General features: G+C 38.9%; 1 protein-coding gene across 2 annotated transcripts; it reads left to right on the top strand.

Annotated features, from left to right (window-relative positions):
• On the top strand, positions 1-26,110 carry LOC117402921 (S-adenosylmethionine decarboxylase proenzyme-like). 2 transcript variants are annotated; one of them, XM_034004586.3, is made up of 9 exons: positions 1-327; positions 17,350-17,436; positions 19,439-19,565; positions 19,688-19,790; positions 20,006-20,048; positions 20,465-20,612; positions 20,977-21,069; positions 21,503-21,658; positions 21,768-26,110. In XM_034004586.3, the coding sequence occupies exons 1-9, from the start codon at positions 218-220 to the stop codon at positions 21,909-21,911; spliced, it is 1,011 nt and encodes a 336-aa protein (XP_033860477.3). In that variant the 5' UTR covers positions 1-217; the 3' UTR covers positions 21,912-26,110. The 2 variants fall into 2 exon arrangements, with proteins under 2 accessions (XP_033860477.3, XP_058879560.1); XM_059023577.1 differs by lacking the exon at positions 17,350-17,436.
• The last annotated feature ends 139 nt before the right edge of the window (positions 26,111-26,249 follow it).

Raw genomic sequence — 26,249 nt, 5'->3', positions numbered from 1 at the left:
CAGCACTCCTGCGCTTACACAGTATGGCCGGCGATATTAGCTAGCGCTCGCTCAATGGTATTCTCTGAATAAGGGAAGACGGTGAAATCAAGAAAAAGACAACCGGATTGCTAAAGGACTGACGTAAATAATTAAGTTATCAATATTAAGTAACGATTAATTAAAGTAAACAGAGCCCAACCTATTGATTTCTGTTGTTGGTGTTTCTTGCCTCACGATGGAGGAGAACGGTGCACACTTCTTTGAAGGGACAGAGAAGCTGCTGGAGGTGTGGTTTTCCCGGCAAGATGAGACCAAAGGAACGGGGGACCTCCGTGATATCCCAAGGTTGGTGTGCCATAAAACGAGCGACGTAAAAAATAAAACAAAACCTCCTCGGTCTACTCGCTTTCTTCATCACCGTGTCGCCTGCCTGGCGAGGCTTCGTTATTATTATCCAGGCAGTGTAACTGACAATTACCACAAAATGAGGATTTTAAACCTATTTTCCCGTATTTTGTGAGACACTTGTGGTAGTAGTTGTATTGTGAAATTTGGTTGGAGACTTAATTTCTTCTGTGGTGCGTGGTGGTGAGTACTACTAGAAAAACGACACAGCCAGGATTACCATCCCCCATGGTTCGGCTTTCCCTGATTTCAAACCAATAGGGATACTCTGGTATATTAAGCTATACCGGTGTTGTGTAATATTGTGTATCCCATGCAATTCTGCATCCCCTGCTTTATTGTACGATGATGTGCAATCAGGTGGTCTGGCGATTCGTCTTCAGCACTTTCGCCACGGTTTGTTTTGTTGGAATCCCTAAGTGAACGTTTTTCTAATGTGAGGGTTAGTCTATATTTACATTATTACGGTACATTTTTTTACCAATTAAAAACCACTTGATTGCATATAATACAGTAAGCAGGAGATACACATTACACAACACCGGCCCTTAGAACCCTCAATATTAAAGTGAAGTTTGTGTGTGTTCTTTCTAGAGTTGTAATTCTTTTTCATTATTTGAATGACCTAGAGAGCCAGTCACGACAGTACTAGCAGCAGCACACGGTCGATAATGCGCATGTATTTATCGTGTTGATTTCGTTGGTATTATTATTATTATTATTATTATTATTATTACAGCTATGCATCTGTTTCCAGTAATTAGTGGCTTTACAAATATATGGAGGTATTCCACGTTGTGAAATCGTGCGTCATTGATTTTGTGTGTGTGCTGTGGCGCCGGCAGGCTGACATGTGGCTCATGAAGACGGGTCCACATGAGTGAATGACAGAATGTGCAGTGTGCAATGCAGCCGCTAGAGTGTGCTGTGGCGCCGGCAGGCTGACATGTGGCTCATGAAGACGGGTCCACATGAGTGAATGACAGAATGTGCAGTGTGCAATGCAGCCGCTAGAGTGTGCTGTGGCGCCGGCAGGCTGACATGTGGCTCATGAAGACGGGTCCACATGAGTGAATGACAGAATGTGCAGTGTGCAATGCAGCCGCTAGAGAGCACTGTGGCGGAGAGTGGTTCACGCAGTGCCGCAGTGGTGCTTAGTCAGACCGGAAGATTTACTAGCACTGCAGAGCAACTGCACGTTTTTCTGGCGTAGTCCTTGCATATCGTAGTCTTGAATTGGACCTGCATTTATCTGATGTTATTTTATATTTATTTCACCGATATCATTTTTTCTAATTGATTTGTTTTTTGTTCTACTTTTTACCAGATTTAAAGTAAACATACAACCTATGTATTATCTTCCTAAATGCAAAGTAAACATGCAAGGGATGTTATCACAGCAAGTATGAAGTTTATAACCGTGGCAGATAATAAAACCGTTAATATAATCTTGAATGATAGGTGCTTTTCAACCCCGTGCTTGTTAGCTGTGGAGTTGCCTGTAGTAATGTAGATATAACGCAGTATATCTATGTGCACAACTCTTTACTGAGCAACAACAGCACGTGTCATCAGTGCAGCCGTGACTTTTACAGCTCTACTAGAATGCATTATAATGACACTGACGCATCCGCATATCTTAAAATGCAAAATTCAACGGTGCTCCATTTGCCCCGACAGTGGTACTTTTGTGACTTGGTGCACCTGTCGTCACCGTGGGAGCTCTTAAAGGGCCCGTTTGTTTCGAACACTCTGAAAAAGCTGTTTTACGCGCCCATTTATTTATTTACCTACGTCTGTATCTAGTCTTAACCATGTCGGATTTACTAGACCGCCTGCTGCCACCAAATCCTGATTAACCAATAAACCACAAGGGATTTTGTACTAAATTCAGTTATAATGACTGTAAATTATTTACGACCACCAGTATTCTGTGTAGAGAGTAATGTTCTAGCTGCACCTGTTAAAAGAACGTAATTTAATGCAGGCTGTATTTTGTAATGGCTTCTAAAGATCGTTTAGCAGTTTGTTTATTATTGTGCTTCAGGGGTTAGTTTTTCATAAAGGCGTGGTCAATTGTATTTTTAAAATGACTGCCTAATTAACCTCCCCTAAAGGCCTGATCATTGTATATTCATACTTTGGTGCCTAGCAACGGTTGTAATCTGCTGTCCTTGGAACATACAAATCCTCTTGTTACCTGAGAACAAGATTCTTGACAGTGGACTGAAACTAAAATAAACAAGACATAATGAAGTAGCCATGCCAAACCCTCTTATCAGTTTGCCCTGTTATGAATGAGATTGATGCAGTTTTACACGCACTATGATTATAAAATACATTTAATTAAGAATTGCCTTTCCTACACTTCTAATTGAACATGAATGCAATGGCACTGCTCATTCGGGCTAATGTTTTACCACTTTCAAAGGCTGCTGAGGTGACCTCTTTTTCACAAATTTGTAATGAGGACCCTAGCTTTCACTGTTCCTCTAAGGACACCGTAGAGAATGAAGAGGAAGTGAGATACTATGCTGCTAGAGTTGCTCCCAAAGATATTAATTACTGCCGCCTAGGAATATCAGCGATGCATAGCAGTTAAGGGTGCTTTTTTCCTGGAGAATGAGCACCTCGAGCAGGCATTTCAGCAACTGTATCCGTCAAGGCCATCCTTGACTTGGACTGCTTTCCTGGAAGTCACCAGTAGATCTCCTCAAGGACCCTCCCGCAAGGCCTGGTGTTTGTAAGATGCAAAGGTGCATTTCTACAGGGCCCAAACTTTGTCAGGGTTTGGGAATTGGTATGATTCTCTGCTGTATTTCACTTTAGGCAATAGGCGAAGTCCACGCGGAGAACACAGGTGTGCCATTAATACCTCTAATAATGTAATGATGAATAATGTAGCTAGGCCAAGTACAGTAACATTCAGGATATTCAGTAAAGCAGGCGTGATATTACATCTGTATTGTGTAGTTGATACAGTATTATGCATCAGTTCATTATGAACACGCTTTTCTGTATCTTTGGATATTACTGGAAGTGTTGAACTCTTGGTGCCCTGTTCCACATACTTGGAACACAGTTCCAGTGAGAAATTGATTAGATACAGTAAGCTTGGGAGGTTCCCAGTAAGTAGTTCAGCCAATAAAGCGACTGCAGGGCGAGCCACACCATCAGTCTGCTGGTTTAAACCTTGGTAATGCTAAGAATATTCACTGAAGTTTGTTACCTGAATGAGAATTTTATCTTGCTTTGTGAAAATGTTGGAAGACAGGTACTATACGGGTCTTTTAGGATGTCTTTGACTGAGCTATTGAATAATCTTATGCTGTCACAATCTTCGGTCGTTATATTTGGAACACTGTGTATTGGTACTGTACCTGCTGCTTACATTTTTTGGCATTTTTTGTGAGGTGAGAGTTAGGGTGCGTTCATGAACTCAATCTGACGTGAATTTTCTCTTTAGTTTTCGAACAACCTAAAACAGTGTAATACTGATAGTTATTAACTATGATCATTATGCAGTTGTGTCGTGTAATGGCTTTTTCTTAGACCAATATAACCGATTTTTTTTTTTTACATGATTCTTCAACTCTTAAGTCTAATACTACTGTAATTATTATTACTGCTGCTCTTCAGTTTGATTTTTTATTTTGTGTGTGCGGAGGTATTTAAAAATAAAAAAAAAAGAAACACTGGTCCGTGCTATTGGTGTTAAACACGGCTAGCGTGTAGACAATTCCTCCCCCTTCTCCCCTGCAGTCGCTTCAAAATTAAATATGTGGAATTAAAATGACAAATATAAAAACATTAAAATGACAAATATAGAAATAAATAATAAAAATAGGTTTAGAGTATACCCGCATCCACCACAGCGAGCCGTTAACCATTTTGATAGTGAACCCTCTGAGAATCCAGCTCTGAAGCTGGAGCGGCCAGAGTGTGCTCCGAAATTCATCTCCTCCGAGTTTTCAAATGACACCACAGAGCACTCCAGGAGTTTCCGAATGGTCAGAGTGTGCTCTGACACTCTGAGCTTGAGTTCACCAACGCACGCTTAGTGTAACAATCCACCACAGTGTTCTAACCTCTGTGCATGTCTGTGAAACTGCCCACACGCTTTGAGATGGTGAGATCTAGTCTTCACGTCTCTATTATAAGAGCATCTCAAAGTTCCATTAGCGGTCAGAGATGGAAATAAAAACCACAGTGCTTGGCTGTGTCAGCCATTCCTAGCTATTCCTGATCAGGCTGCTATTCCATAGGAGTCTTATTTCCATCCTTGCTGGTGGTGTCTGGTTTTAAAAAAAAAAACAAAAAAAAAAAAACATATAGTCACTGCAACATTGTTTAAAACCTGGCCGATTAAATGATCATGTTTTTGTCTCATCCAGTTTCATACAAACAATTCAGTTGCATACACCATTCCCTTTAAATGTCTATTATCCTGGGGTTGCACTGCTTTTGTAAACAAAGCAACCCTGTTTCTAGCTAACTTTTGTTTTATGGTTTGGATTCCCTGTGCAACAGTAAAGCTTGCAGATGACATCCATAACCTCCTGCTGCTGAATGGCCAAAAGGGATTCCAAGAGCTACGAAAATTGAAGATTTGTAGGATACGGAACAATGCAGTTGGTAGTAGGAAATGTCCTTGCTCTGTTATGAAAATCTGATTTTATTTTGGATGATAGGGATAGGGGCATTTGTACAGTATGAGTGGTGTATGTCAATTGATACAGCACAAGAGGGGAAAGCACTGCTTTTCACAATACTAGTTGTAGAAATGCAATTGAATGTTAAACTCATGTGCTGAAGTAAGCAGTAGTTGAGTTATTCCAAGACAATAGATGGCAGGCAGCCTATTGCACCAGTTGTCCATAAACTGTGCTGTAAAATCTTGGATAATGTTAACAGTTGGAGTTTGTTTGCTCTTTTAAACAAATCAAAGGAAGCTGACTATCTGTTGATCTCTTGTACACATGTGGGAGTTGGGTTTGGTTCCTTATTAACTCAACTGTGCTGGAATCACAAACGCTACTTTTCAGTTGAACACCTCCCCACTTAATGGGTTGCTCATGCTTTGTGAATATGGCGCTGTCACATAGCCAGGCTTGTTGTACAAAGTTCCATACACCTTGCCAGCAATACTGACCAACTTGTGCATCTCACTTGATTTATAATATAGTTGAATAGCTGGCGCAGAACAAGTCTCCACTTTAGTTGGGTTTTGACTAAAGTCAAGTCTACTGTGAGTAAGCAGGTAATGAAGCTTCTAATCGTAGTTGTGCTTGACGTCTGGTTTCATTTTGCTTTGTGTTTGTGAAGACTGGTCTGGACGCACCTCTCAGGAAATGTGCAGTGCGTTCCTAAATGTCAGGAACGAGAAGCTCTATTGCCTGCTTGATGTTTCTCCAGCGCTTTCTGTAATCCGATACCTCTGCTTTGGGAACTTATTGACAGGCCTGAGATATGCAGTAAAGAACAGGGAAGGGTGGGCTAGATAGAAGCACAAGATTATTATTTGAATTTTTATTTGTGGCCATCTAATTTTTTGTTTCAATTAAAAAAAAAAAATACAATAAAAGCAATTATATTGCTGTTTTATGTACAATTGTTAGTGGAAAAGGCCTAAAGAATCATTGGCTCTACCATACATTGGAGATCCCCAACTGAGGCTGGAGAATGGTCAGTTGCAGGATCCATTTTTAGCTTTCTAAGAGGAGTATTTTGAGCCTTTGCCTGGGTTTGCAAGCTGGTGCTGTACCCCCAGCATTTTCTGTACAGCAGTTCTCCAGGTGATGCCAGTGTACATGTGTGCTGGTGAGTGATGGATGAAACTGGATGATCCATCTGGTTAAAAAAATTCTCAGTTAATCTTGGTTTTAGTCGCATATTTAATTGATACAATTACTGTATGCATCGCATCATCCCTGTGTCAATACAGTTGACATTTTCAAAAATGGTGTTTGTGTGTAAACCAATATGGCCAACTGAGCATTTCTGTAAAAATCTTTCAAAATCTTTGGTCAAATATAAAACTAGCTTATAACTCCTCTGAGTAGATAGGGTAATGGTTACTATAAAAGGTCATGAGATAATGAACTAATGCAGTATTTTAAATTGAAACTGCTTCATAAAACTGATCTGTTGCTGACACTTGTGCTGCAATGCCACAGCTTGCCAAAATTTACAACTGGTACTGAGCTTGGAAGCCGTACAACTGCCTGGCAGTTGTTGTTGTTGTTGTCATCCAAAAAACAACCCACCATAAAAACCCTGTTCCTGTTTCTAGATACTGGATCCTATTTCCTGGTCCCTCTATAGTTTTATATTTATCCAGCATTTGTTGTTAAATTGTTTGACCCAACCAATCACAATGGAGTCAGTTTATTACTTCCCTTACTGCATTTACAATGATCAGTTTCCAAACTGATGTTTTTCATTGCCTTTTACATTATAATAAGATAATTAAACATGATTATTAATAATAATAACTTGAAATTGCCTAAATAAAACAAAACCATTCACTGAGTAACACTTCTGTCCTCCTGTGGCGATGACCCGCCCCTGTGTGTAGATTGTGTTTTATGTTGTATGTAGTGTGTTATTGTCGGTTTATATATATTGGTGCACGGGATATAATGGGGCTGTGGAGCACGAGTGATTTTAAAATATATAGTTGTATTTAGGCACGAGGATTGCACAATCACTTCACTTCACGGGGAGTGCACAGATTAGTTCACGTGTTGGGATTCAAGTTAATAATGAATTAGTAGTTGAATCCCGGCACAATTGTATATATAGATGCACGAAGCACTCTCGGGGTTGCGTGTTCGGTGAGGAGAGAACGAGAGTCGGGAGGTAGTTTAATAAGAAGAATTACAGTTGCTATACGTGCTGAATTAACCCTATGCTGCCTACGGGGAATGACCATATTCGGTCATAAATAGGAACACTTTCTGTTTAAACGCTTGTAGTTTTGGAACCTTAAATCAGAAATTAAAACCCAATACACCTACAAAAAGGCATCAAGTAGATCTTTCCATTGATGTAATTTATTTTGTTGTGGGGTGATTTATTTATTTTTTTTCATATGAGCTACACCTTCCAGAAAATTATCGAAATATGAAAAATTATAAATAATATTTTTAAAAATTGTCAATTTCAACCTCTTTCCAAGTGTTATATAAAAAGAGTATATTGTAGCTGCACAATTTTCCAAAGATCTCAAATCTGAAATCAGAATTGAAATATCTTGAACAGTTGCAGAGCTAGATAAGCTTTTACAATGCATAGTATTTTACAAAAATAATCTACCTCCGAATGGCAAATGTAAAATAATAAATAACATTTTTAAAAATTGCCAATTTCAACCTCTTTCCAAGTTTCATATAAAAAACTTACAGTATATTGTATCTTCACAATTTGTCAAGGATTTCAAATCTGAAATCATAATTTTAATATCTTGTACAGTTGCAGAGCTAGATTAGGTTTAGCAATGCATAGTATTTTACAAAAATCAACCTCCGAAATGGCAAAGGCAGACTAGGGTTAAAACTAGGGTGAGACTGGAAACACTATTGCCCTGTTTGAGATGCAATTATATTTCAGTATAAAAATAAAGAAACAACACACAAGTTATCAAGTAAAATGTTTATTTTTTTATTTGAAAAAAAAAAAAAGTATATTACAAATAAAACTTTGAAATTAAGAATTTTATTTGGGAGGGAGGGAGACAAAAAAAAACCTTCCATATTGTGCTGTATTTATTTATTTTCAAAACTACCCTGCAGTTGAAGTGCTGGGCTGGGGCTCCTCCAGATCACTCTCCTCCTCATCCTCCTGCAGCAGCAGCTCTTTATCAGGGAGGTCCTCCTCCATCTCCTCCTCAGTCAGGGCCCTCCTCCTCTTCAGTGACTGAACCAGATGCTACAGCTGATTGTCTCCATCCATTTTCTGGCTTACACACACCCACATAAAACATTAAAATAAATACCAATTAATAATAATAATAATAATAATTACTAATAGTAATACTACCAATAATAATAATAATAATAATAATAATAATATTCTCCTACATCCTTTTTCACAAACATAAATTAATAATGACTCTTCATACACACAAAGTAAAAGTCATCTAATAATAAAATACATGGCTAAATAATAATAGCGACTATAGCTAAATAATGTTTTCTGTTCTTTACACACAGTAAACTAATAATAAAATACATGGCTAAATAAATAAATGTCTTTGTTCTTTACATAGGCTACATACACAACGTAAAAATAAAAACTAAACCAATAATAAAAAAAAATGAGATTTATTCCTCATTCTTTTACACATCGAATAAAAAAATAAGTTAAGAAAATAATAGTTGCATAGCTAAATAATAATGACTACAGATAAATAATGAATCGACTAGAAAAAAGTAAAACACAGACGTACACAAACACCTAACTTTGCATCACATGCGATAGACCTATTAGTTTTGCCTTCTCTCCTGAGGAGAAACAAGTTCAAAAAATTGAAAAACAAGTCTTACACAAAAACGTATATGAAACTAACTGTAAGAAAGATGTTTTAAAAAAAAAAAAAAAAAAAAAAACGTGATGTTGGTACAGTAGTTACTCTTGTCTTTAGCAGTCATAAAGTTAGCCCTGCCCAGCAAGCAAGCGCAAACACAAAAGACACAGCGGAAAAAAAAACAAACACTGCAGATGTACTCAGCACAAAAAAAACGAATATAAAGTTAAAAAAACCCACAACAATATGACTAATTAGCCAAAGTACTCACCGTTTAGATTGATATGTAAATTAGCACTCTTGGAATTGTAAAACCGGAGATCCACAACTTCGAATCTGCTGTGCACTCAGTCACAATGGTGCCGGCAGAGACTCGTCATTGTAACCAAAATATTATATGTCCCGCCCACCCTAGCCCTAAACCAATGGTATCATGACAAGCCCCGTAGCCATGGCTATGACCCACACTTTAAAAAAACAAAATTGCTGGTTGGACGGCTGAGATATGACGTGTTTTGTCATCGTAACAAAAGTTTGAAAATTACAGCGCGTTGGCAGCTAAGGGTTAAAGCAGCATGGTACTTGTTCTGAGTCTGTCTCACCGTGTCTGTCTGTTTTGGCTTTAAAAAGCCTTTTTGTTTGTTTTTGTGTGTTGTGAAGCGTTTTGTTCAAACTTTTTATTTTGTGCATTTATTAAACGCACAAGCAGCGCATTTATAATTTCCCCAGTCTGCTGTGAATGTCTCCATTTCACTCGCAGTACTGTGTGTTCTTCCAGGTCTGACGTCACCACCGCCAGCCAGCCCGTTCATCTCCATGATTGTAAATAATAGTGTTTAAAATAAATGTGGTTATTGAAATAAAACAAAGCAACAGGTCTGCAGTCAGTAGTCTGTCGAAACTGATGGGTGTCATTTATTCTATTCTTGTCTGTCGCAGAACTACTAGACAGTGTATTTTGAGAAGTGAAAAGCATGTTTAGCACGCAGGTGGTACAGCAGACTAGATGCACTTCTGTGATACTGGAACTCACTTTGACAGCAGATACAAGTAACCCTCATTCTATCCAATGAACCGTCAGAACATTTTTTAAAAATAAACTTGCTATTCACAAGTCCTTCAGTTTGAGTGCTTTGCTACATAATGTGGTTCCGTGCACTCAAGTGTATTGGAATGGTGCTGCAGGAAATTCTGGTATGCTAAGAGGGACGAGAGAAGAATGTAATTAATGTGCATATAAAAAAAATGAATCTCCCAAGTTAACTGATTAGAGAGCACTAATTTACATACAAAGTTCTCTAAAGCATTCTGTACAAATTAGTCAAAATCCTTATTTCAGTGCAAGCACGTCAATAAATAAATTAACAAAAGCTATGTCGGTGTTTGGATTAAATGTGCATGTTGGCAAATACAGTATATATACAGTATACATATTCCCTTACAAAAAATCAGTACAGTTTTATTCTTCACTAAATTCTGAATAGCTGTAAGCTTTCTTAGTTCGATAATAACAATAGCCAGTCTATCGTATAGCCAAGTCTTGTTTCAACCAGTAATGTAAAACAGTAAATTAAAACAAAACATAACTTGAATAAGCAAGCTACGAACAGAAAAGAAATGGAAATGACTGTCACCTTGAAGTGAAGAGCGAAGGAAGTTTGTACTACCTCTAAAACTTCTTCACAGTTAAAGCTTTGTTTATCAAGAATGGCTCCTTGCCTGTCTCCACTCACACAGCATCTTCCACGTACCTGCTTGTTTCTGGAAAGCATTCAGCAAGGTGAGCCATAAAGACCAGGTGCCAGGCATGTGGATTTCTATACAAGAATGGATGATTCCAGTTATTATTATTATTATTATTATTATTATTATTATTTATTTCTTAGCAGACGCCCTTATCCAGGGCGACTTACAATTGTTACAAGATATCACATTATTTTTTTTATTTTTTTTTACATACAATTACCCATTTATACAGTTGGGTTTTTACTGGAGCAATCTACGTAAAGTACCTTGCTCAAGGGTACAGCAGCAGTGTCCCCCATCGGGGATTGAACCCACAACCCTCCGGTCAAGAGTCCAGAGCCCTAACCACTACTCCACAATGCTGCAGTTGTAACGGTTATCACTGCACCATTCTTGAACTTCAGTATTGAACTGAATCTTTTCACAGTGAATGCTTTCAGAGATTGAGCTCTGGTGTAACCCCCCCTCCCCCCCCAGGACAGCGTTTGGTATAGAGCTGCCACTTTTTTTATTGCTGATCTCATTTAGAAGAGAATAATAGCTTTGTACTACATATCCATTATACGTGATGCTTTATGAACAATTCCATCCAATACTGGGGGGGTCTGGGCAGTAAAGCAGCCTTCCTTAGGGCCCTGTGGAATCCGTGTTGCAGAGAACACGGACGGAATCGCAGAATTCAGAGAAAAACGGAATTAGTCACCCGGGGACATTTACCACAAAATCAGTTTAAACAAACATATGTTTTAAAAATTACATTGACATAGCACAGTGTTTGTATGACAAGAGGCTTCAAGAAACACACATCATGGGAATGCATGAAAAAACCTTTTCTGCACCTCTCAGCCACCATACACGCTTGTGGGGTGTGTTACACTTTAAGAACTGGCCTGTCGCCTGATTTAACACTGGGTTTGCACAAAGAGAAGAAAAGCATCTGTGGGTGTAAAACAAGAAAACATGGCAGGAAACTAACTCAGTAAGGTATAGTGGGATTGGTATGGTAGTGCTGGCATTAATGGCGCGTGAATCAAGCTAACATTAAAAATCACTTGGATTCAATGAAGATAAAATCGGCCATACTCTAATGAAAAGTTATTCTCAGGCAGATGACCTTTGTATTGTTCTGGTAGTTCTCTTGGCGTTTGCTATAAAACGAGGCTCATTGTGTATACTTTGTATTTGCTTACACTTTGATCTTATACTGTCGTTGGCATTGGTTTAATAATTCATTGTGTATTATAGGTGAAGCATAGTATTTCCATACAGTATGTACGTGTACTGCAATGCGATAGAGGTGTGTATTGTGATTCATGACTAAAAACACCACCAAAGTGGTTCTTGATTGACGAATAAATGTGATTCATAGCTGTTATAATTGCAAAAACCTGTCACCTGTTAAACATCCCATTCAGCATCCCATCAGGACAATCCCATGTTTCACACCTTGGTATTGTTACACTGGTAGAGATACACCCAGCCCATGTTCTCGGAGTGTTGACAGTATGCCACAAGTTATTTCCTCTCCTGACCCAGTCTCCTACAGAAAAGGCTTTTGCTTGGACGGCATTTCCAGTAAATAATGCAACATGTCTTAAAAACAAACTGCAGGTACAATAGGTGACCTTCAGCACATATCTGTTGCTCTATTAAGATAAATCTTGTCTTTTTTGTACGACCTACTGTATAGTGTAGGTTTAACTATAAGAAAGGATCTTGGTATTAAAATATTACTTGCGTATGTGGCCAGCTGATACAATTTGCTGTTTTCCATGTTTTTCTACTTCATTTATGATTGATTTTCAATCCCGCCTCCTTTAAACTGACAACCTACCATTTTGTGGTTCATGTATGGCTTTAAAACTGTCTGTACCATGCCATGTTCACCATTTTAATTGCTCTCCTCCCACAGAACAAATACAGCAGCTGTGCCTAATCTGTGTTATTGCTCTTCTGACTACTGTTAAGACCTTGTTACACAGGGAAGCTTCCGCACTGCAGAACAGCAGGAAGCATGCAGCTGCAGCCTGTGAGCTTCCCCGTATGACACACTGTAGCTGCAGCCTGTGAGCCTCCCCGTGTGACACACTGTAGCTGCAGCCTGTGAGCCTCCCCGTATGACACACTGTAGCTGCAGCCTGTGAGCCTCCCCGTGTGACACACTGTAGCTGCAGCCTGTGAGCCTCCCCGTATGACACACTGTAGCTGCAGCCTGTGAGCCTCCCCGTGTGACACACTGTAGCTGCAGCCTGTGAGCCTCCCCGTGTGACACACTGTAGCTGCAGCCTGTGAGCCTCCCCGTGTGACACACTGTAGCTGCAGCCTGTGAGCCTCCCCGTGTGACACACTGTAGCTGCAGCCTGTGAGCCTCCCCGTGTGACACACTGTAGCTGCAGCTCTATCGCTGTACAAGAGCTGTTTGCTGCTTCCAATCTGGGGCCTCTAGTAATTGGTAGCAGTAGATTCAGTGCAAACCTGCAGCTTTGGGACCCTTCAGCCAATCAGAGCGCAGGGAGAATACAAGCCGGTGATTCGTGCACAAGTACTTAATATTCAAGTTTAATTAATATTTGTTACCTTAGAAATTGAGAGTTGAGCATGTCAACCACTCCCCCTTGCTACACAACAGGCTTTCATTTGCTGTGTTTTTGATTGATCTTTGGCATGTGTTTTGAGTGTTATGAATTGCATACAGTCAGCACTCGGATATCCGTTACTCAGATAAATGTCAGTCTTGTTTTACCACCCTTGTATTAAGAATAAAATCAATCCCCATTTATATATATGTGTGTGTATGTGTGTGTAACAAATTAACACACTTACCCATCACACGCGATTTCTTTCTTTTGCTAAATTGCATTATCTTTTACGTTGCATGCAGTTCTGTGCATGGGTAACATTTTGATTTAATTTTGCTGTTCTGTCGTTAACATGGAATTTTACATAATGCTACAATACATACCTGTTGGAAAACATGGATCGAGAATTGATTAGCAGTTTGCTACGCATGTGGACTGGCAGAGCTATACTGGTGTTCTTTTCTGAAAAGGGACTAATATTGCAGATAGCAGACTGTTTGGTTCAAATTGCATGTACTGCTAACAATTGATAAGAGACCTTGCGTCTACAAGCTTCTTGTCCAACATTGACTGCAAGCTAACAAGATAACAATGCTGTGGACCAGAAGGGGCCAGGCTCCAAGGCTTTTGGAATACAAAGCATAAAGGAGCTAAAAGGCTCTAAGGACTGCCGTTGGACCCAAAGGTTCTCAGGGAGAATAAGAGATAAGACCACTGGACTCAAAGGGTCTCAGGCAAAACGGAGAGATATGAACAAGGAAGATGACAAAAACTAGATCTATGGACCTTTTGGGGCACCACCAGGGGTCTGAAGAATGCACTGAGTTCAGAGGTCGTCACACTAGATCACACACAGACACACACACACACACAAAATTAAATATATGGTAACAGAATAATGCATTGTCCTTTTGCCATTGGTTGAGTGTTATAGGAAGAGGAGGAGAGAGACACCTATGCAGAAGGGTATTTAATGTCATGTAAAAGATGTAACAACTGGTAATCGGATCTATACTTGGACTGGTTTCCCTGCATGTATGAAAGAAACTTAACACTGATTAAGAAATGGCGTCTGTGCAGTTTCTTAAGAAACATCGATACTCACGTTTTAAGTTACATCAGTACCGGATTTAAAAGTATGTACTGTATTACAATCCACGTGTCGTCTCTTTTGGCAAGTGATATTTTCAGAATCATATCGTTCTGAATTAAAATACTTCTGTTGAAAATATAGTACTGTACCAACAACACCAATCCAGTACATCTGAATGGAAGCCTACGTATTTTAAAACAGTCTTTTCAGATATGTATTTTTGACATTTTATCTTTTTTGTGTTCCCTGAAAAACAGCCAAGGGTTGGAACGGGCCAAAATGAAATCGTCAGATATGCGTCACAAGCGTTTAACCGTCACTGAAGTCAATTTCACAGGGTCAGATATGCGAGTGCTGACTGTATAAACATACAAATCTCATATTTTTTAATAAGGTTCTGTGTCTGGATGCTGCGAGTTTTGAAAGTGCTGGAGTACTGAAATTGATCAACCTATTAATTGAGACAGATAACTGGGCCGGGGGGGGGATTAACCCTCAGAGAACTACGTCACAGCGAGTGCTCTACGCCACAGGACTACAGCTGTCACACGCAAATAACAGCGCTTGGGATAGCATAGCAAATTACTTAATTTTACACCCAAAAATGTATATATTATATGAAACCTATATATATCACAAGAAACGCAAGACATTGAAGTTTTTTGTTCTTTCTGTTATTGATATATTTTTGGACTGAATATAGAAATATGTATTGGCAAAGACACCTTTGTTATACAAACTGTATTTTTATCATCAAAACATCAGTTATTTTCAAAACCAACCATGCACATAAACACTTTCGAAATACGACATATAAATGTTCTTTTTAAAATGTAAAAAACCACAGATGTTTACAAACAACGAATCAAAAGATATATTCAATTTTGGAAGCAACGCATCTATCTGTACAAACTGATCGGAATCACACCACACAGCATGCACAGTAAACGTACTCGCCCTCGAAAGCCTTTTCTTTTATATAAAGATTGTTCAACATGTACTGTATACCAACACAAATAAGTGTTAATTAAATATAAAAGTATATGCAAAACTACTACTACTTATTATTATTATCATTATTATTATTATTATTATTATTATTATTATTATTATTATTATTATTATTATTATTATTAATACATGTAACTTACTTTGAGTTGTGGAGACATTTGAATTGGCACAGGGAAGCTTATTCTCTGTAAAGTCCTTTTGCAATCAGTGTTTTTTTTCAGTGGTTTGTAAATCCAGTTTGGTGAAGTCAGTTGTTTTTGTGTAGTAATATTTCTTGTTCTTGTACTTGGTTATGATAGCTAGGGTACATCCAAAATGTGTAGGCCACCTGTTCACCAACTTTGCATTTTGTAACCAAAGGTAAGTATTTTCTGTTGCCACGCAGTGTATCAACAAGCCGGGTTTCGTGCTGATAAGTGAAAACTGAAGCGAGTGGTACGGATGTGTAAAAATTGTCAGTAATCAAAGTATGTCCCTTATCCAACAGACCATCCATGAGAGACATAACATCATAGGGCTGGCCAAATTCACTCTTCTCTGTGTCGTTTGAAGCACCTGTGTACACTTTTAATTTGCATATGTACCCGTTTGTACTGTCAGCAAGCACCCACAGCTTTATTCCAAATCGGTGATGTTTTTTGTTTGGAAGATACTGCATAAGTGACGTTCGGTTTTTCAATCCAACCAGGCTTTCATCGATTGCAATGAATTCATTTAAAACGTAGTACTTCGTAAGAAGAGACTCCACTTTAGTAAGTACTGGTCGCACTTTGAATAAACTGTCGTAACCAGGTTCGTCTTTTTACTTTTGGTTTTTGTTGTTGTTCAAGTACAGGTTTGCAAGACAAAAAAGAAACTTGTCCCGGGACATTATTCGCGCGAATCCTGGTGTTGCTTGTAGTGCATCTTTCGTGTTCCAGTATTCTTTCATGTCAGGCTTCCACACTAACCCCATATTCAGCCACAATCCTAAAACAGCATGTAATCTATTTTGTGTCATACCGCCAGACACCGACCACCATGAAAATAGCCTCGCATACGTTTTAGCTTTAGCATTTCTTTCCCTGTATTTGTTGTTCATTTTTAATGTGTATATATTGGACTTGTTGCAGATGTGTTCTTGGAGCTCCGTTGAAAACAACAGCTCAAAGAATTCAGCAGGCCGGGTTGTGCAGCTTGGAATAAATCTCAGATCACTAACCTCTGTATACTTCTTTATGTTCGATGTTATTTTCTGTTCTGGCAATTCTGTTACTTGGGTCCAAATCGGGACTCTGAAGTTTTTGTTCAGCAACCGAATTAAAGGCACGTCTTTGTCTGTACTGTCGTCACCTCCCGCCACATCCTCCTCCTCCTCTTCATCCTCCTGTTCTCCATCCTCCTCCTCTTTTAAATCGGTGTCATCACTATCCACATAGCTATACAGTCCCAACCAATTATACGTTTTATCAGCCTCTGAAGCCATAAAAACTCCGTCCAAATCGCTTAAAAACTCACTCCTAATCGGCCATTTCTCAACTCTCAGCTAGCCTAGGAGACAGGGTTTTCTTTTTAACCAATAAAAAAAAGGTGTTCGCTTTACAACCATTTTAATTGGCTAATATTAACACCAAAGCCCTCTGCTATTGCTCGGCACAGTTTGTTGCTAGGTAAAATTGACCAATAAAAAAATAACAGAGAGCAAATGGGAGGGCAGATCTATGTCCGATAATCTGCCCTTTAGTCCTCACGCAGCACACCTCCGTGGGCCGATCATCGGCCCTGTAGTACTCTGAGGGTTAATAACCCTATAATTCTGCAGCCAAACAGGCCTGGTACTGTTCTTTTGAATTCATATGGTAAAGTTGTGGTACTTTTTTTATTAAGTCATATTCATGTTGAGTTGCACAATAGTTTCTAGCAATGCTGCCAGCCAAAGGAACAGAAAATGCAAAATGAGGCCAGAAACAAGTTGCCCCTTGGGTTATTTAGTTATTGATTCTGCTCTGTTTTGGCTTTGCTTTCAGGTTTGAGTGGGACAAACTTTTGGAGAATGTGCATTGTTTGATCATAAGTGTGACAAAAACTGACAGGCAGGAAGCTTATGTACTCAGGTAAGTGTCTCTGACTTGAGTCTGTATTTTATCACCATTAACCAGGTCATAGTATTTGACGGTTTTAAAACCAGATTTGAAATAACGTTTCCTAATCAACATTGAATTGATGCTGTTGACTCATCTAATAGATGTGTCTAATTACATTTATGGTTGAGGGGATTTTTCCTAGTACATATTTAGAAACCCACCTTTGAGATTTGTCTATTTTTATGTCAATGGGTATACATTTTATATTGCAAGTTAGCTTTTTTCTCTCCTTAAACGTATAGTATGTTATGGAAAGTTTGTCCATTTTAAAACATGACAGATTGTGGGATGCAGCTTTCTAACTGAGATGCCATAGGGCTGTGGAGAGAGGGAGTTTAAATTCGGCCATACAAGCTACACTGCCTGCTTTGTTCTTTCCAATTAGCAGAAATGCAATTTTATTATAGTGTGGGCAGTAGAATAACGGCAGACAATTTAATCATCTGTGCTGTCACTTCAAGCCAACCCTGCTTGGAATTTCACATCCTCCGCAGATGAATCTCATTTTCATTCTGCAAGAGTACCACTCCCTTAATCAGGGTGCATTTTTGTGTAATCTGCCGTTTCAGTAAATGCATTTGATTTTCTTGTATAAATTCCAGTCCACCCCTATCTGCTGATTCCAGCATGCCCCCAGTTTAATTGTATCATCCTTAACATTTCTTTACTTTAAAGACTTTGATTGAAAGTTTGCTGTTATGGATGGAAACATTGCATCACTGTTACAGGCCTCATCACACTCCCAGTTGCAGGTTACTGTATCCACAAGGGGAGCTATACAATGCACTCTGACTGCTAGGGAAAGCCTACCCAAATCTGGTTAGTTTGTTGGGTAGATGCAAACTGGGGGTGAGTTAGTGTACCGGTTTTTCCAGTTTACGGTACTGCTACCGTTCCTGTTTTACACCATAATTATGGTATACAACGGTTAACGCTATGTTAGTCATCCTACTGTGTGAACAAAGTGAAGAAAAAGTCATAGAAACACCTTTTTATTGTCCACCCACTTTTAAACTAGCTCATGTTGTCCAGGGAGCATGGCTTCTTTCCTATACACACCCACATGGCTGAAACCACTCTGAAGCCAATGCAATTTCACTAACTTCTTCGGCACCTTGTAAACTGTGCCAAATGCATTTTAATCTGGGTTTACTCTCGTATGCGAGACCTTTCAGTACCCTGGAAAGTTTATAGTTATTATTTAATTTGTACCCTGTACTTGTTTTGAGCGTGTAATCTAGGTTAATTTCATCGATTTTAAATGAGCCTAATGCAGGAAGTGCTGGGTTGCTAATGGGTGAGCTGCTTCCGAAAGGGTTGCAATGACCTGACTGCAGAGATTCATTCAAGTAATCTAATTGGGAGTTTGGCTGATTGGATACAAGCTACTGCAAGAGACGTTATTCTTCTCCAATCTAGCCAGCTCCTGCAGTGAAGCATTTATTGTAATTCTGAGCCTCTTGCTTACTTGATTATCTGCCCCTACCTAGCTGTAAAAAAAGGCAACAAAAATCAGACCCCATTGGAAATGTAAAGTGTGAAATTAGTATCTTTCCAGCATACAGAAATATATTTCGTACCGAAAAAAACAAGCTGTGGTTTACTATGTGACAACATCTTGGTCAAACTGCCCTTTTTGGACGGTTGCGTGTGGAAATCATAACATTGGGCAATTCACAAGAAATCCTAACTTAGATGACAAGTGAAGGAGTAAAACGGTTACCATTGTGTGTTTTGTGGTTTCCTTCATGAGAGAATGAATTGCTTTGTGTGGCAGTGGTTAGTCATGTAATAGGAAGTGTTCACTTCAAGCAAGGCTTAACAGCACATTCTGAGCAAACAATACATTTGTTTAACACTCCTTCAGGTCAAATCTTAGTGGCTATTTACAAAAAATAAGAGCCTGGCTGAATGGGATACTTTGTTTGCAATGACAGGAATATCGTGGTTATTGTTGCATTTGTCTCAACAGTGAGAGTAGCATGTTTGTCTCCAAGAGACGTTTCATTTTGAAGACCTGTGGTGCCACCCTCTTACTGCAAGCACTGGTTCCACTGTTGGAGCTCGCCAGGGAATACAGTGGATTTGATGCCATTGAGGTAAGAGGTATCCGCCATTTAACTAGCTACTACATTGCATTTCAAATGATAAAAACACTACATGGAAGTCTTGGTTTAGTAATAGAATTTGATTTCTTAGTGTGTTTTCCATTCTGTTGCAGAATTTCTTCTATTCCCGCAAGAACTTTATGAAGCCGGCCCATCAAGAATACCCTCACAGGAACTTTCAAGAAGAAGTGGAGTTTCTGAGCGAGATTTTCCCAAGTAAGAGACAGATTGAACGACTCTGAGGCTGACCTAGCAGCTCTTCGTACAGTAAGATGTATTGATATGTTAAGGCTTGCATATGTGTTGTGTGGAGTGGGGTGCGTGTTTTACACTGAGGCATTTGAATAGTCAGGAAGGAAGTTTAGGATTCAAATATGGCAATGCATATACCAGATCAATGGAAACCTTGCGTATCTTTATTTCCCTTGTAGATGGGGCGGCCTACTGTATGGGACGTATGAATTCTGATTGCTGGTAAGAGACCTTGCTTTTCAAAACCTTTTATCACTTTAAGGACAAGCTGCCACCTGAGATTACTTGAACATAACTTTTTTTTTTTTTTTAAATCACTCTATGGGCAGAATGCTGTTAATACACCCCTCTGTTTTGAAATATGAAATACTGGTGGCATGTGACTAAGTACACTGATTTCCCACAAATATCTGGAACACTAATAGTCTCTTTATGAAATGTTAATGTTTTCATATAAATGTGGGGCAGCAGCAGAATTATAAAGAAAAACGTTTTGGTTTTTAAATCTAGTCGTTGAAACTAAATACAATGTAAACAAAGTGAAAAAAGATTGGAAAATAAACCTGTGAAATGTACATGTGTACCTTTTGTACTGGCAGTGATTTAACATTGACTGCATTGTGTGTGGCCCTGTACAGGTACCTGTTCACTCTGGATGTTCCAGAGAATCAGGAACACAAGCAGCTGGCAGACCAGACATTAGAAGTCTTGATGAGCGATCTTGACCCAGCGGTTATGGACCAGTTCTTTATGAAAGACGGCGTTACTGCAAAGGATGTCACTCGTGTAAGGATGCTGTTATCTTGTGTTACATGCTTGGGTTACACGGGGGGGTTCGGGGTTAATAGATTTGAGGAATTATCTGGGGAGGGAGAGAATACAGTGTCTTGGGTGCACTATATCGTAATTGTATACGAATCCTGTTGTGCAGTTTTTATAGAAGTAGATTAAATAGAAGAGAAACTGCAATTGCCAGATTCAGCCAAGCGCCCAATCTGAAGGTCAAGCTGGTCTTTTCATTAATCAGTAAGCAAGCTGTTTAGTCTGTTAGTAGGGCATAGTTGTAAAACAGGCAGATTATCACCTGGCTTTCATGGGAATTTATTTGAGAAAATATGCATGTAGCCTTTCTTTCAATCCTTCTCTTTAGATGAGTGGAATACGTGACCTGATACCAGGTTCTGTGATCGATGCCACAATGTTCAACCCTTGTGGTTATTCTATGAATGGGATGAAAACTGATGTAAGTTGACAACTACCTGTTTGTTTATAAAATAAGGAGCTCAACTGTTCTTTATTTTTCCACCCTCTTTGAAAGTAACTAGCCTAGGATTTAATCTGTCATATATTCACACCGCTGACTGCATATTTTTATACAGATGGCCTTGCAATCCTCCAGTCATGTGATTAATGTATCTGATCATCACATGATAACAACAACTCTTAAGCAGTGGTGCATGCAAAGGCACCTTACTGATGAAACTTTGCTTTCTAGCCTAGTAAATATTTCTGTGCAAGACAGACAATGTTTTGATAGCCCCCAGTTCCTATCCAAACACCATCTGAGCTGACCTACTGGGGTCTATTTCCTCATGATAAGATTCTGTTGTATGTTCAGGAGCATGCATGTTTTGACTTAAAACTGTTGTAAAAACTGCATTTAATGTGTTTTGCAGGGAACTTACTGGACGATCCACATCACTCCAGAGCCAGAGTTCTCTTATGTTAGCTTTGAAACCAACCTCTCTCAGGAATCCTATGACGATCTGATCAGGAAAGTTGTGGATGTCTTCAAGCCAGGGAAATTTGTGACAACCATGTTTGTGAATCAGGTGATGTTTAAATGTGCAAGCTGTGTTTCTACACATTGAGCTTGTAATGCAACATCAAAAGCTGTTTTCTTCTTTTTTTTAAATTAATTTTAACTGTCTTTCTCTCCAGAACTCCAAATGTCGCAGTGTCTTTTCTTCCGCCCAGAAACTCGAAGGTTTCAAGCGCCTCGATCGCCAGTTGGCCCAATTCAATGATTACAACTTTGTTTTTACCAGTTACACCAAGACTCGTCAGCAGAACCAGCAGAGTTGAACAAAGAACATGAAGAAGAAACGCAAGAAGAAAGCCTGCAGTGTGGGCCTGGGCAGCCCACTAGATGCATGTAGTACCGAGGGCCGCTGGGAGAGCCGTTCACATTCCTTTGGCCCTCGGAGTTACACCAATTCTAGTTTAACCTCCAATTTGAATTGTATGCGTTATTGTTACACTGACTTAGATATCTTGCATGAATGCTCTTGTCTCTGTTTAGGTATGTTAGCTCACTCTTGCTGTGAACTTGAAGTGCATGTAGAGAAATTTAACTTTTACTGTATGAGGCTTTCCAGCACTCTGAAGAGCTCTAGCTGCAGGCTGGCGTGCTCCGCAGCCTTCCTCCCCACGTCACCCCAGATCCCCCACAGACAAGGCTTCCGCGCTCACTAGGCAAGACCCTGGCATGCTCAGATTGCCTGTTTGCATTCTATTGGTTTTCACAAATGTATGTACACTGGCCCCTATTTTTAGAGGTGACTAAGGATTTGGTTGCGGTTTAAACAGGCTTGCTAATGTCTAAAGAAATTAAAATATATACCAGATTAAAATTAAGTTGTAAGTAAATACCTATAGGTTTTCTGTTTATGAAACAGATTTAAAATGACTGTTCACAAATTTAGGGTTACAGAATCTCTTTACACCTGAATGACTTAACTTGAGTCGGATATGAAAAAAAGGGTCAACTGTATGTACAATAGTATGTTTGTATTGTCTGGTGTTTTTATAGCACTATTCTCTTTACCCAGGAAATCTATTTTTCACATATGTGGAATAAAAAAATATGTTCTCAAATAAATGACAAGCATATGTACAGTTACTACATTTAAATGCTGTCTAGAAAATCCGTCTTGCTTGGTAAAATTGAAAGCTTCTAACCCATTTTAACGTTCTTGCTCAGATTTTTCAAATTAATCTCATTCATTTAATTAAAATAAGCATATAGACTGCTGAGTCTCCAACTAGCGAGCTATCTGTGTAAATTACAAATGTATTTATTTTTAAATCCCACAAAACACTGATGTAGGGTTTATTCCCATCTTGAGTAACAACCCAAGTCCCAACACTTGTCTCTAGGATTCCAACCTCCCTGTTCCCCATTTTTTTATAAACTTGGCAAACAGAGAAGATCTGAAAAGAGAACATAGAATTCTTTCCTTGCCCCTCGGAGGTTCCACAATGCAGATTCTTCTGAATCATGTAATGTCTAATATTCTTTATACAGTATGGTGTGATAGTTGCTGTGAGTGTGATTCGCTACATTCTAGTAGGGTTGAGTGGGTTGCCTTGGCCAGGCTTTCTTTGGTGGGTGTGGAGTCCCTTCTCTTTTGTTGAGCGTTTCTGCCAGGACTTGCAATGTGGACCTAGTATCTTGGATGCCCCAGCTTGTGGTTGTGATTTTCCAAGAGGGATAGGAAAAGTGCTGTATTGGCTAGAGATTGGAGTGAGGCCTGTAAACTGGCAGCAGAGTGACACAAGTGTCCAATTGTCTAAGTTGCCATTAAGTAAGTGAGTTGTAGCAGTCTGGAGGGAAATGCCCATTCATCAATACACTATGTGCTGCTAGTGTGTTTTGATTCACATGATTATTCATAATGATTGTAAGATTATTTTTCAAAGGTTTGCATATCTGTCCTATTTCAAATCAACTTTTAGCAAATGAGGAAAAAACATTGAGTCCAGATGTATTACATTGCAACTTGGCAGCCGTATGATACAGGTGTGCCAAGGAAATACTAGTGAAAACTGATGCATTAGCAGGGTGGTAAAGCTGAACAAAGCTGTACACATCATCCAGCGTGACTCCCTTTCTTTTGAAGTAGCGATTTGAGACAGTCGGATTGCCAGAGGATGATGCTTTGACACTGCGCGTCCCCCCACATGTGTGAGTGAAATGAATGAAAGTAATGAATCAGACTCTTTGCTTAGTAAAGTGGGTTGCCCAGCAAAGCATTTTATTTTTGGAACAATACTTTTTGTAGAGAAATTGGTAACCAGACAATACACACCCCAATCTGAGCGTGCCAGGGTCATCCCGGATCATTCTACATTTAACGGTTGCATAAACTACCATGTCTTTTATTTTTTCTGTTTTTATTGTGAGTAGACATTCTGCTTGCTTTGATCCAAAATGTGACTTCATTGCAGTTTTTGGAGCAGGATCAAAGCCCTTTGTATAGTGTTGGAAACATCCTGTGACATCGTGGTGCATGTGACTTCAGTGCTGTATTACTTGACAGTGTTTTGTCTAGCATTCTGTTCCTCCTATACAAGTTCCTATGGTAAATCTTGTTCCTAATGTTTTAATAGCTGTTAAGATCATAAGGGATTGAGTCATCTTGTTAGAACAGAAATTTAAAGTAGTAATGGTAATGTCTCTCTAGGTGATGGAAAGTGCTTGAAAACTGTATATCTATATAACTAAGTGTAATGTAGTGTTTAAAGAGAGTCATATAAAATCCATGACTTTGGGCTATGTTCTAAATAATATAAAATTATTGGGAGCAGTAATGAAAGATCTCTGGCTCCTTGAAGAGCAATGGCTACAGATTTTAATGTGATGGACAAATCGCTTCACATTTCCCATGCTGTCTAGCCAGTCCACATTGCCCCTGTCCTCTAGCCAGTCCACATAGCCCCTGTCCTCTAGCCAGTCCACATAGCCCCTGTCCTCTAGCCAGTCCACATAGCCCCTGTCCTCTAGCCAGTCCACATAGCCCCTGTCCTCTAGCCAGTCCACATAGCCCCTGTCCTCTAGCCAGTCCACATTGCCCCTGTCCTCTCCCCTGCTACATGCAAAGTTGTGAATTTAAAATGGACAAAGTGCTCCGAGTCTGCAGTATATGTTGAAGTGCCTAGTCCGAGACGCACTTGTTTTAAATGGGAGTGGGGAGAGACTACACACTTTAAGCACTACAGATATTACAATAAAAAGGGAGTTTCTTTGTTTGCCAGGTGTCAGATTCTTTACTTTTTGGTTTCTGTGTTTTTGTTCTAAGAGCCTTGTTTGGAATGACTTATGGAATATTTCTTGGAGGTTACGAACAAGGATATGGAAAGCAGAAGTATTTAATTTTGTATTGAAGGTACTAGTTGATAACCAGGGATTCAAATAACTGCCCGCTCCCCATAAAATAAAGCACTTCTTTAAATACAACTGTGTTTGAAACAAAGACCATTGAAAATTAAACTCCTCCACTACCAGCAAATTGAATTGTACATTTAAATTTGCTTTTTGGCACTATTGGTTTCTAGATTCCACAAAGACCAACTTCTTTTGCTGTCCTTGCTGGGTGAACATTTTAAAACTAAAAAAATTAAAAAAAAGAGTTATTTGAACCCCTGCATAAACCGGTTCAAACAGCTCACTTTTAATATGCTGCAACCACGCTGAATAGGAGCACTGATTGCATGAAATGACTGGTTCAGAATATTGGCATCCGCACTCTCCAAATATCATTAGAGATGACTGGTTTTGGAATGTAGCATTGTTTTATTCCTAAAGCTAAATGCTCCTTGACAAAAGAGTCATTTTTGTTTAACGTCATTAAATCTATGTTGGGTTGGTTTGGAACATTGTGTTTTGCTTTTTATACAAACAAAAATACTGTAGTTCAGAGAACTGCAGATGAAGCTGATGTTTCTATTGTAAACAGACTTCACTTTTCTATTGAAAATGGGTACTATATAGCACTGTACATTATGAGAGGTACTTTTTTTCCACTGAGGACCAATTTAGCTTGTTCTATATTTGTTTTGTTAATGCAGTGTTCCAAATGATTTAATATATATATATATATATATATATATATATATATATATATATATATATATATATATATATATATATATATATATATAATTTAATGGGTTGATTGCTGGTGTTAAGAATGGAGGGAAGTTTACCAAAAAGGAAGAACAAAAATACACGAAACCATGTTGAAATAAGGAAAAAAATGTTAGATGCATTGTTTTCTAGAACTGTAGGGAGGATGTAAATAATATTGCGAGCCTCATAAAGGAAGACTGGTGGCATTGCGCTGGCATTACATCTGGACGTTTCTGAAGGGAAGTGTTTGTTCTTTTCATTCTCTTTTTGCTGTTCCTTTTGAATCGGTCGAGATGTGCTAAAAAAAAAACTAAAAAAAAACTATCTGTACCACGAGCTTGATGCTTTAATAAAAACACGTTTGCTCTTTCAATCTTGTGTTGTTTTTGTGTCTTGTTGACAGTGTAATCCAGTATCAATTTTACAGCACTTGGATTGCGGTGGAGCATTATCTTCACCAGTTATTAAAGCCATACCTCTATAGGCAGGTTATTAAAGAGCAGATGCTGGTA

The sequence above is a fragment of the Acipenser ruthenus genome, chromosome 5, assembly GCF_902713425.1.
Source record: "Acipenser ruthenus chromosome 5, fAciRut3.2 maternal haplotype, whole genome shotgun sequence".
NCBI lineage: Eukaryota > Metazoa > Chordata > Actinopteri > Acipenseriformes > Acipenseridae > Acipenser > Acipenser ruthenus.
This window is presented reverse-complemented; position numbering and strand designations above follow the sequence as displayed.